The 12215-nt window shown below is 39.1% G+C and overlaps 2 protein-coding genes across 3 annotated transcripts in view; one reads left to right on the top strand and one right to left on the bottom strand.

The window, feature by feature from the left end:
* Window positions 1-1677: 1677 nt before the first annotated feature.
* Window positions 1678-6540, bottom strand: TIGD4 (tigger transposable element derived 4). Its single transcript, XM_051790559.1, has one exon. The coding sequence runs from the start codon at window positions 6389-6391 to the stop codon at window positions 4853-4855; it is 1539 nt and encodes a 512-aa protein (XP_051646519.1). The 5' UTR covers window positions 6392-6540; the 3' UTR covers window positions 1678-4852.
* Window positions 6541-6625: 85 nt separating this feature from the next.
* The window catches only part of ARFIP1 (ADP ribosylation factor interacting protein 1), a 43483-nt gene continuing 37893 nt past the window's right edge, over window positions 6626-12215 (top strand). The window contains exons 1-2 of one of the 2 annotated variants that reach the window (XM_051790562.1): window positions 6626-6767; window positions 10845-10924. In XM_051790562.1, coding sequence (XP_051646522.1) covers window positions 10847-10924 — 78 coding nt within the window. In that variant the 5' untranslated portion in view covers window positions 6626-6767; window positions 10845-10846. The remainder of the gene's footprint in view (window positions 6768-10844; window positions 10925-12215) is intronic. The other variant, XM_051790564.1, reaches the window with a different exon arrangement.

The raw sequence follows: 12215 nt of genomic DNA, 5'->3' as shown, positions 1-12215 counted from the left end.
CTGACTTATTTTATGCAACACTGTAACACAGCTATGTAAACAAACAGCCCCAAACTCCATCTTTGTGCAGGTTTTGTTTGTGGGTTTGTTTTTTTACAAGCTTAAAAAAATGAATAAAATTCATGCTGGTGATCAGGAGTGTAAAAGTAAGGTTCAAACAAAGTAAAGACTTGAAATGACCAAGAATAAAGAATAAGAGAAAAAGTAAAATGCAAAGAGGTAAAATTAGGGGAAAACCCCATACTTTTAATCATTACATAATCTTTGATGTAAGGGTAACATGAAGACATGCTAAATCAAATGGAAAGTAAAAAACTGGGGTGTCTCCAGAAAGAGTTAAATATTTGTTTTTGGAGAAGAGAAGTGGACACCAAATCATGGAAAGGAGGAAAAGGGATTTTGAAATGTAGTTTAAATATTAGTTGGGGCCAGTAAAAGAGAAAGGAAGAAAGATCTAAAGAGCTAAGGGTAAGGGTATGATATTTAGAAATGTAAATGTAAAAGTGAACTGTGGCAAGGATGTTGTATGGGCTGATAGGGGTAAGAGATGAAAGAGAAAAAGGAAAGTTTTAAACAAAGATACTAAATGTCAAATTGAGAATCTCAAACAAACAAACAGGTCAGAAGTGACCACTGACAGAAAGAAAAAATGGAGACATCTGAAAGGAGAGAAAGATGCGTGTTTTGTTACTAGTTCTCTCAGACATCCTGGGAGACTGCAAGAAAAAGCACTGCTCATCCTCCTCTACAAAAGGAAGAGACAAAAAAAAGTAAGGACATACTCAATGTTCTTAGCTAAATGAAGCAAGGATTCGGGAAGGCCACTAAATACAGCAATGGAGAAATTAGGGCCTGAGATCACGAGGATGTGTACCAAGAGGGTGATACTGGCTGTCACATGAGATGATTCAAAAATACCACCTGCAAAGATAATATTAGAAATAGGGAGAGTAAGGAGGAAAGCAGCTTGCCAGAAGGTTGGGCCAACAATCCTAACATTAACACTAGAATTAGCAGGATATAAATGAATATCAAATGATAGAAGGCAATGGATAAAAAAGGGCGGAAGGGGAAAAAAATAGAATTCTGAATAGCAAAATATCATCTTGCATCATTTATACAGGTTAGAAGTTTGAGGCACCAATGTTGCCAGAAGCAGTGCTTTCAGTAGGTTGTCTCCTTCTATGGACGATACAGTGGCAGCCCCACACTACATCTCTCAAGAGAAGTGGATGACTTCAGATGAGAAATCCAGCACCTAGTTAACACACGTTGAAGTGATTCTTGATTAGCGAGTGTTTTGTAAGAACAGCTCCAGAGAGTAGAGCTCTTTGAGCTTCACTACTGAGCAGAGGCCAGGAGAGCTGAGACCACTTGCTGCCCTCCTCAGCAATCCCAGGTCTCACCGTTTTCAAAGAACAGATTATGGGTTATTTCATTTGGCATTTGGGGTGAGGTTGCACCATCCCATCAGACCACAACTTTCTCAGACAGGTGAGTCACTGCCCCAGTGATTATAACTAAGCCTTACACAGGCACACAAAGCAGCACAAGTGCAGAAGCAGAGGATGCAAACCAGCTCTGGAGCTCACCCCCACAATGATACAGCCAATGGATGACCAGTGTGCAGGCTGACAATTCACATGGATTGTAGCTACGTGTCTGCTAAAGTGTAAAAACTTGTTAAATAATTTCCTTTTACCATTAGAGGTGGGCAACCTTCCTTTCAGTAACAGTTTAAAAAGAAGATGTAGTTTTATAGATCTGAAAGGTATTCAGAACAGCAAACACAAAAAAATCACAGTGTAATATTTATTAAAATTTGCAAATAAAGATGTATTTTTGAAGAATATACTTAATTTTACATATTATTTGTCTCAAGAATGAATCTGAGGATGCTTTTGATTACATCAAACATACCTTCCAAATATTTTTTCTATTTTGGCCTTGTCTAGAAGTCAGTTATGTTTTTAAAACTTCCTATGTTCAGTTCATACTTCTAGAATTCACTTTGGGTTACTGAAAGCAACCTCACTGACTTGACGCTGAAGAGCATAATCACAGTCTAACCATGGCATAAGCAAAAAAGCTACAGAAAAAAGCATGCAGTTGTCCACACTAATACCTGAATTATTATAGCAAATGACAGCCTTAGTAACCTGCCTTTTGTAGAAAAGGTTCTTCTTTTAAAATATGGTGTAGTCTAGAGCAATATTCTTCCTCTAACTCCAAACGAAACCACTACAGACACAAAAAGCCAGTGTCCTGGTGGTTTACCCAGACAACGCAAAGAAATCTCTAGCTCAAACTGTGTACACTAAATTGATTAACATTTACATAGCTAAATTGATTAACATTTACATAGCACACCGCTTCCTTTTTTGCCGTTAGCATTTCAGATCTGAGTCCGCATTTCCCTGTGACAGACACCCAAAACAGCAACAAGCTTCAGAATGGTTTTCACGTTCTCTATCAGTGTGACCAAAATCCAAGTGAAGAAAAATATTTGGGCTCCTAAATAATTTTGAAAGCTATATAAAGTGTGTGACCTACAAAATCAGTTTCAGTGAGTGCATTTTAACTTAGTTTCTCAGAATGAACTAGGAGGCTAGGAAAAAGTCGTATATTCTCTAAAGATACAGGATTTTGATGGGTTGTATGTTTTTTAAAGCAAGTTCCACAACTCACTTTCAAAGTCCAGGTCAAACAGTAAATCCTTCCTGTTGTTTACGTGTCATGAGTATGACAGCACTCAGTAATTTACTTCCTTCATTACCAGCTAACAACATTATTTCCCATCTCCTGATTTCCTAAGCTGCTTCTTGTGAAGATTACACTTCCTGTAGGTTGAACTCTTGGTTAACCAAGATTTGCTGCTTATATACACAAGTCTTTCTCATTCAGATCCAACATTTTCACAGTCTTCACTCTCTCAGAAGGAAACAGAGGGTCTCTTTATCTGGGACTTGGGCCAATAAGGGCCACAGGGAGTCACATCGTAATAAATATACATACTTACTGTATGGATAATAGAAACTTTTTCCTAAACTTGCTTTTAGCTGGAGAAGCTGTTGCAAAGAAACATATTTTAAATCAAAGGATTACTATAGGAAAATTATCTGCAGGTCTCAAATAAGCTTAGACAAAATAGAAAGTACATTCACAAGTTTGTTCTGAAGTATTTAAGTAAGCAAAATGTCACACAGCTTTCTAATTTAAAAGACTTTGCATTTGTATTTGAAAAGAATAAAATAATAAATAGTTAAAAGAGCTAATTCAGAGGGATCTTTCACAGAATCTATAAATCTCCATGGAGGACTTTACTTATTGGGATTTCAACAGAAATTTCCTATTTAATCAGAATATCCTTTGGAAGGAATTCACATCAGATATTTCACAAAAAAACCCCAGAAGTTTGCGTGGGTTTTTTTGGTAGGGGTTCTAGTAAAACATTCATACAGTTTAGCCATATGCATTTTCTCACCAAACCACCCTGGTATTTTCACAGTCTTCCAACAATTTTCTCAAATGCTTTCACAAACTGATAAAATGTCCTACACCAGAAAAAAGGGTAAACAAAGCTTTAGCCAAACTATTTATTGAAAAGTGAAGAATCAAATAAGCATGAGATTTTTTTCCATGGTTTAATTATAGGCACCATAATATGATCGTTATTGCACAGCCTTCCTAAAGGGCTTCCATAAAATATTTTATTCTTCCTCTAAATTAGAACAATTATATCTAAGTTCTGAAAAAAAATTTAACTGATAGATACAGAAAAGATTTAAAACAGGTTTTGAAAAAAGCCACAAGCAGGGCATTTCATATAGACTCTGTTTTTTGGCTCTGCTATGATTACATTGCCTGAAACACATACTCAAAGACATGTAAATGTACAATAATTTACTCAACTTCATACTGCACTTGTGCAAACAGCACTCTTGTTAATGGGACTTAAAATGACAAACCACATTAGTGCATTGAATCCTACAGCAAAGTCTTCAAGTATTGTAAATAAAACGAGTTCAGTGAGGGTTTTAGTGCAGATGCTGCAAAAACTGATTCTTTTTTTCTGTATTTACTGTAGAAATACATGGAGTTGCAGAGGAAGACTTACATCAAATCCATGTACCGAAAAGGCTGAAAGGGAGAGAATGACCTTCCTTTTTGACCTCTTCACAGCCCAAGTAAAGCTTTGTTTGTCTTTTGACTCTTGGATAAATGATTATGCCATTCGTGTGTATCCACATGTGAACAGTTTTAAGAAAACAAAACAAAACAATACATCCAAAGCTGTGGTAACTTTCCACTCTTCATCACTTGCTGCAAGAATAAATGATGACCAGAATTCTTGACTAAGGACAAAAATGTTTTTTAAAAAATCCTTACTTCTCAGAATTTAGGCATGTATTTTCCGTGTTATCCAATTTCTTGTTTATGTATCAAAAGCACCGAGCTGATAAATATTTACTACTGCACCGTCAAAAAACCAAAGACACCAGTGGAATTATTAATGCATAGAAGTGCTAATCTCTTCCTGAAGAAAGAATTCCAAGCGGTCATGAGTTTATCCTGAGTGCACCAAACTTCTTTTTCCTCCACTATACTTACTACAGTTATCAGTTTCAGGATTTGGCTCACTCCAAATTTGTGTCATCTGTTCCTAATTTTGTGTAAAATTTCGGTTTCAGCCCTTTTCCATCATTTCAAATTTCTTTTGTTATGTACATCTAGTCACCTGAGCAAAACACACCAGAGAACATTTCAGCACTCCTTGTTATTAAACTGCCTTTGTTTACTTACATAATCTCATTTTTTTCTAATTACATGCTTTCCCACTTTGCTAAAATATTTATTTACTTGCTACATGTTGAATAAAATTCTCCAAGTCAACTAGGGAATCATAAAGACAATCATCCGTGTCTTGACTTCTGAGAAACTTCCGAAGGGTATCTAAAGCACTCAAAGCCTCATTTTTTGATGGTAAAACCTGTTCAGCTCCCTGAAATGGATCACCTTCATTCTCATCCTCATCTTCATCTTCATCACCGAAAAATGTCCCAGCTTTATCTGACACACTTTCTTTGGCACACATCATTCCATTATTTATGTGCACTTCATAAGTTAGCAAGTCATCATCTAGAGCTGCATATTCCTCCCAAGATAAGCCTTCTGGAAATTCCACTCCAGCTGCTTGTGCGTGAGCAATCAAATCAAGATCACTTTCAATCTCTTTGTTGTTACCACTTGTCTCAGTTTCTAATTTGAATTCCTCTCCATTATAACTTTTTACAATAGTCTGTGGTGTTACTTCCCTCCAGCACAGGTACAACATCTCAATTGCATCAAGAAGGGTCAGCATAAACTCTTTATTACCTTCTACACAATCAACAAATCTCTTGATAAGACAGTGCCTGTATTTAACCTTCAGACTTCTGATAACCCCTTGTTTCACAGCTATACATGAAGAGGAGTCTGAAGGAAAGAAAACTAATTTGACAGACTTCAGGTTCTTTACCTCTGTGTGAGCTGGGAGAGAATCAGCAAGAATAACCACTCGGCGCTGCTGTGCTTGAAATCTGCCGTCGAGTTTATGCATCCACTGTTCAAACACTTCTGGAGTCATCCATGCCCTGTCATTTGCTTCATAATCCACAGGAAGCGACTTCACATCTTTGAAAGACCGTGGACTTTTGTTTTTTCCTATAACAAGCAGTGGAAGTTTCTCGGAGCCATCCATATTTGTCCCCACCACTACAGTTATTCTCTCTTTGCTTAGTTTACCTACAGAACAAGTTTCCCCTTTAAATGCAAATGTGTTATGTGGTAACATCTGATACAACAATCCAGTCTCCTGTATATGAAACACATTTTTTGGCTGATAATCATTTAAATAATAAGGAAGCACGTTCTGGTACCAAAGGGTTGGAGCATCTGCTGTTGTAGTTGCAGCTGCTTCTACAGGCTGAGCTCTGAAAACTAAACCATATCTCGACTTGAAACGATCGAGCCAGCCATTGCTGCACCTAAAATCACTGTGTCCGAGCTTCTGGGCAAAATCATTCGCCTTGAGGCGCAGCATGGGACCGTTCACCGGCACCTTCAGGCACTGCGCGATCCTGTACCACTTCATCAGTGCCTCCTCCAGGTCGGCATAAAAAGCCGTCCTCAGCCTTTTCCTTTTGGGATCAAACCGCAAAGTTTCAAAGGCTTCCAAAACTTTTTCCTTATTCTTCATAATCGAAGACAGGGAGTTCTTCTTTATGCCATACTTGGCTGCAATGTCCGCCTTTTTCTTGCCACTCTCCACGGCGCTTATGATGTCGATTTTCTCCTCGATAGATATGCTTCTTTTCCTCCTCACTATGTGTTCGGGCAGCGCCTCTGCCATGGCACCGAGGTCCGCTCATCCACATCCACACGCGGGCACGCGCCCTCCTGCTCTGCCGGCTGGCTTTCCCGGACGGCGCTCGGATCCCAGGGGCACGGCACTTGGCGAGCCTGGAGCCGCCTCCCCGGCTGCGCTGCCCCCGGTTGCCATGGCCGCGACCATAGACACGGCAGCCCAGAGCGGCCGCCGCCCTCCTCCCCTTTCCGGCACGGCGCTTCCGGCTCCTGCTGCCACCGGAGAAGGAAGAAAATAAAGCCGGAGAGGGGCCGCCGGCGCCGTCCTGCCCGGCTGCTTCTTGCCCCCTCTCCCTGTCTCCGTCCCGCCCTGCCGTCCCCCGCAGCACGACGCCCCCGGGGCCGCCGCGGCGCCGCCGCAGGTGAGGGCCGGGCCGGGGCAGCCGCTGGGCCCCGCGTTCGGGGCGGGCGGGGAGGGCCGGGCCGCGCCTCCCGCTCCGGCCCGTCCGACGTGTCATCCCGCGGGGCTCCCCGGGAGGGGGGGGACGGGCGGGCAGGGGTCTGCCCATCTCGTACGGCCCTGCTCCGGGGGGCGCTGGGCGCCCGGACAGGGAGGGCAGAGCCTGAGCTTGGTTCGCGAGAGAGAGAGGGAAGCTGTGTGAATTTCGTGCCCCCGAGTCTTACTCCACACCCTGGCAATTACTGTTTTAAGTGTGCCAATTTGTCTTTTGCTTGCTGCTCTTCAAGCATGGGAACGCTGTGGTGTTGTGTGACAAGCAGGTGTTGTGTGTGGTGTTTGTTTACAAACTAGACGCAGTTTTTCCAGTGTTTCTTATAGTAAATCTCTAATATGCCATTTTTAACTGGCACCACCTCGTAGCCTTTCATCTCGTATGAAGAGCTCTAAGGGGGATCATCCTGAACGTCCAGTTCAGAATGTAGTTTCAGTGTCTAATGTGTGCTTTCTTATGCTTGGGGGCACCAGTAGCAAGGAGTTATCGCTTTGCAGTCGGTGGCTGTAAGTGTTGACTCTCTAGAAAAGATAACAGAAGGGTTCTTTTGCAGGGCTGGAAAAGGACATTACTTGATCAGTGCAGCACCAAAAATGTCTGAATCATGTATATGTTTATGTGTATATGTGTGTACACACACACAGTTAAAATGTAAAGATTAAGTAACACAGAAGAACAGATTAGAAGCATTAGGAAGCTGAGGCAGTATCTTGATTCACTGTTTCTTTCTGTTTTGGTAGAAGTTGAAATCATAATGGGAGCCCGTGGCTTACCTAATCTGGAGACGAGCAGAGCATTAAGGCATTCAGGGGCAGGTTGACCCATCATGGGGTTGTGGAAGTTAGTAGCAGCCTTGTTGTCCTGTCTTTATCTCCATCATGTCTTCTAACTCTCAGTCATAATTAGATCTTGTAAGTGGAGCAGCCAGGGAATTCAAGAGCATTAAGAAGAAACTATGGTGTGATTGCAGCAGAAACTGTTTAATGCAGTTCTTTACAGTCTTTTTAAAAAAGCAGTTGATCTTTATCTTGACAAGAATTAGTGAAAGTATTCTTAGTTAGAAATCAAAATTAAGAAAATATGTGTAAAATCATTATTTTTCCACTAGTGGATTTTCTACAGTGTTACAAAAACTTGTATTGCTTATCTATGCCTTGGAGTAGTAAGACAGCAATAAAAGTGTGTAGTAACTTAATTTGGACAGAAGCTATCTTGCTTTTGCCTTATTGGCAATTAATTAAAAAAAACAAGCAAAGGAGCCAGTGCATCCTGCTTAGAAAAGGAGATTTGGTTCTTGAGAATCCCATGGTTCTCATTTCTGAAACCAGAAGTCATTTACCTAAGTGATGTAACTATGTGAAGAATAAACTCCTTATTCAAAACTAATTTATTGTTGATGACATTTAATTCATATTTACATGAATAAGCAAATATGAATTTGCCTTTTTTATTAAAGGTTCATAAGTGTACTCTTCTAACCACTAATTGTAATTGGTTAAATGTCTCTGAAGTCTTTATCCTAGAGTAAGCTTATTATGTTGTTTATAAGTTTTTGCTTTGCTATGCTTTTTACTTTGCCAGATGAAGAAGTGATATATAAATCCCTAGGAATTAGAAATTGTATGGTTTTATTTACGGTGAGCAAAACTTAAAATGACTGAACCTGTAATCTAATATGCATTAAGGTAGCTTCACCATGGGGGGCTTGATTTTAGTCTATGTCCTCTCTTCTACTCTGGTGCAGTATTTGTGTGGATTTGCAGAACTGGTCTAGTGGGGGGAAAATGAAGATCCAGAAGGGCGGGAGTGATGCAGACAGGGTTTCAGGCTTAAATTCATGTCAGGATATGGATCAAGCATATTTTTCCCAAGTAGAACATCTCTGAGTTGTTGTAATTGCAACTAATAGTAGTAAATGTTCTAGTACACCAGTCAGTCACCTAACATGTTCCAAAGTTGGGGCTGCTTTAGTGGGAAAAAAACCCCAACAACTAGATAATGCAGAATTCATGCTGTCCAGAGGGTCAGCAACCTCTGATAAAGAACAGCACTTTGGCACCTGCAAGAACTATGGAGATGCAAAAGTCTGTAGGCATTTCTGTAATGGAACCTTAAATATAAATGATAAATGTATGTAGATGCCATCATTGCTGCAATTTCACATAAATGTCTTCACTTCTGAATCTTGGTGAAGATGTAGAAAGTTTTCATCCTTGCATACAGCATTCAGTGTTTATTTCCCTATTTTTTTGCTGTGCAAGCAGTCATCAGGAAATTCTGTAGTTAAATTAGAATGTGCAATTAAACTTTTTATGAAAGCCACCTTTAATCTACATTTTTTCCTCTTCTCATGTTTTAAAGGTGGTCAGTGTGGTCGTGCAGAGCTGGATCATAGAGCTGGCAAGTGTTGGCACTACTTGCAGGAAAAGAATATTGTACAACAAAATTGGTGAATTAACACAAATAGTGAATTAATTTGGATTTTAAAAAATGAATTGTCTTTATGCAGTATCTTCTCCATGGGTTTGTGAGATGGTTCATGCCTCTAGATTAGGTTATTAAAAGTTCTTAAGTCTATCAAAATTATTTTTACTGCTTATAGCACTTAATAGTTTTAAACAGCGTTACTGTGGTATGTAAGTTTGTATATGATATAAAAATATAACTCTAGGAACACAAACGTGGTAAAACTGAGGAACAGATTGCCTTAAGAAAGACTGCACTACAACATGGATTTAGCTTCTTGTTTAACCAGCAGAGTGTGGAAATCTCACGTATTCTTCTAATCCATAATGGACTTTTTTTAGCTACTCAGAAATAAGCTGTTAAGCACAGAGGTTGTTTTCAACCACAAGCATAGTTTGGACAGGACTGTGGGAAAACAGGACCTCTGCCATATGGTCTTTCATATACAAAAGAAATTTGAAAAATTAAGAAAAATATGTGAAGGAATTTTGTATTGATAGTAGAAAAATCCAACTTCATTCAGTGATATCTCTGAATGAATTGTTTTTCTGGAGAAAGTGTCTTATTTTACGTTTGATTTTTCAAAGTAAAGGTTATTCAATGTAATATGATCTGGATGATTTAGGTGATTCAGTTTCTCAGGCTTTGGTCATGTGAGCTGCTTACCTTATTAATTATTTGCTTTAATTAGAATTTTTTATAGCTTAGGCATTTGAAATACAATATAAATACAAATAGTGATCTCTTTATAATTTTTCTTAATCTGGTATTTGTCTGAACATGTATAAAATGGTGCAGTACTTAATGAACTGAAGTCATGCGTGATTATACTCAATACTGACAGACTGTTTAATTTTTAATGATGGGTTGTCTGCTCCTCTCAAACAGCTAGGTGAGTTGTGGTGTCACCTGTAAGTACCAGCTATTTGAAATTGAATTTAGATACTTTTCTTATTTAAGCTATATTAGGTGTGTAATTCATCTTCCATGATCACTACACTCACTGAGCTGATTTCTTGTGCATGTGCTCAGTGTCATTGCCTTTCTTTGCCTTTGTAGCTGAGATCTTTTTGAGACTAAAATGAAAGGGATTCTGTTTCTAGTAGGCTTAACAGACTGAGCAGCTTAGGTTTCAGTGGCTTAGCATCAATATAAACTTGCAATATTTGGATAAGTTTTGTGTAAACAAAGTAGTGATCTTTGCAATGGTAGTCAGTGTATTGTTGCAGGTGACAGTATACATCAGCTGAAGAACCTTGTTTGACTTCCTAGGTTTTATGTTGCAAGCTTAGTTGTCTGTGGGGGAAGGTTGCTTTGGCAGTGGAAACTTATAGAAGATTGTATTCCTAGTCTCTGTTAGATTTGTGGAGAGCTGAAGGCATCAAAGGGAGGAGGTTTCACTTTGGTTTAGCAGAACCTGTAAAAGAAGTGTTTTCTGAAAGCCTGCCTCAGTTTCTGTGAGGTTCAGCGCCCAGCTCCTTTCACATCAATTAATGCATGCCAAACCTATTTGGTTTTCAGGTATGTCAGAACACAGCAGCGAATCCACAACACTTGATGAGTCTCACCCTGCTGCAGAAGAGGTCCAGTCTGGCTCTGAGGTGATTGGGTGATAGTTATATTAGTGTAAAATCAACCAATCCTAACAACAGTTTCAGACTACCAAAAATTCTACGTAGCACAGCAGTATTAGTATGGGGCTACAAGCTCACACACAGCACCTTGAGTGGGTGGGTTGGTTTTGAGACACTATTAAGAACATTCTGATTAATTCATAGTGAAGGATTGCTTCAGCCAGTAGTCTGTTGCTGTGCTGTAGTATTTGTTTTGTAAGTTGAATAGATTTAGGCATGGATTCTGAAATGTGTAAGTACTGCAGGGAAAAGGATTGGTATCTGAAAGGCAACAATCTGTGTAATCTCACTACAACAAGGTATTCTATCTACTGCTGAAGTAGTGAATCTTTTTTTTTCTTGGGAGCAGAGACAGCTTGCTCCTTCTTTATGAAGAAGTCTGTGACATTTTGAAATTATGAACAAATTCCTAAGGTTCCTAGTATTATTTAGCTGATCAGAATGTGTTTGGGAGGCTGTTTCAGAAAAATAAACATTTTTGTGACTGTTCTAGAGTAAAAATGAAAAAGCTAATGCTGATTTTATCACTATTAGAGTTTCAATGCCAGTTAATTGTTTTTAAACTTTTAGAAAAACAGTATAGTGATTCCACAGCTATTTAGCATATCTCCAAATCTGATATTTGTAAACAGATATGTGCAAAGAAAATACTGATTGTTACTGAAGGATGATTCTATTTTTTTCTAAATAAAAAGTCCATCTGAAGCGTCATGTTTTTCTGTAATGCTTGTGTCATTCATGCTTAATACATCAATACAAATTTAGGAACTTATTAAGATTTACTTCAGGCTGTTTCTACATATGATAATTTTTCTTCTGAGGATTCAGTTTCTTTGTATGCTTAGTTTAAGCCAGCTGTGGGTTACACTTGCCAAAGGGGCACTTGATTCAGCAATCATACTCACTGTTTCAACAGAAGTACTGTTGTGGTTTGATGCTTTAGTTTTCTCTCAGATCAATAAGCTCACCATGATTGTGTGAGGTTACAGGAACACACATGCAGAGGTAAAGAGAAATGACTGCTTGTTTTTGGTAGTAGCCTACAGTTGAGTAAGTATTTTGAGGTATTGCACTGCTAAGGTAAGCTGATGCTGTGGCCAAGAGCAGTCCTTCATTCTCAATATATTCTTATTGCATTATTACCCCCTCAGTTTCATAGGTGCAAGTGTAGGACCCATGTGATGAACTGTTTTGGGGAACTGATATGAGTGGAAAAATTATCCATCCTCTTTTTGAGCACAGGTCACCTTCTTTTAAC

Source organism: Manacus candei, unplaced genomic scaffold (assembly GCF_025592945.1).
Source record: "Manacus candei isolate 608988 ecotype Guabito, Panama unplaced genomic scaffold, ASM2559294v1 h1tg000028l, whole genome shotgun sequence".
In the NCBI taxonomy this organism is placed as follows: Eukaryota; Metazoa; Chordata; class Aves; order Passeriformes; family Pipridae; genus Manacus; species Manacus candei.
Note: the sequence above shows the minus strand (reverse complement) of the source record. Positions and strands in the feature narration are given on the sequence as shown.

What these genes read in the sequence shown, in the direction of transcription:
- TIGD4 (XM_051790559.1), bottom strand. Translation starts at nt 6,391, where the DNA reads ATGGCAGAGGCGCTGCCCGAACACATAGTGAGGAGGAAAAGAAGCATA.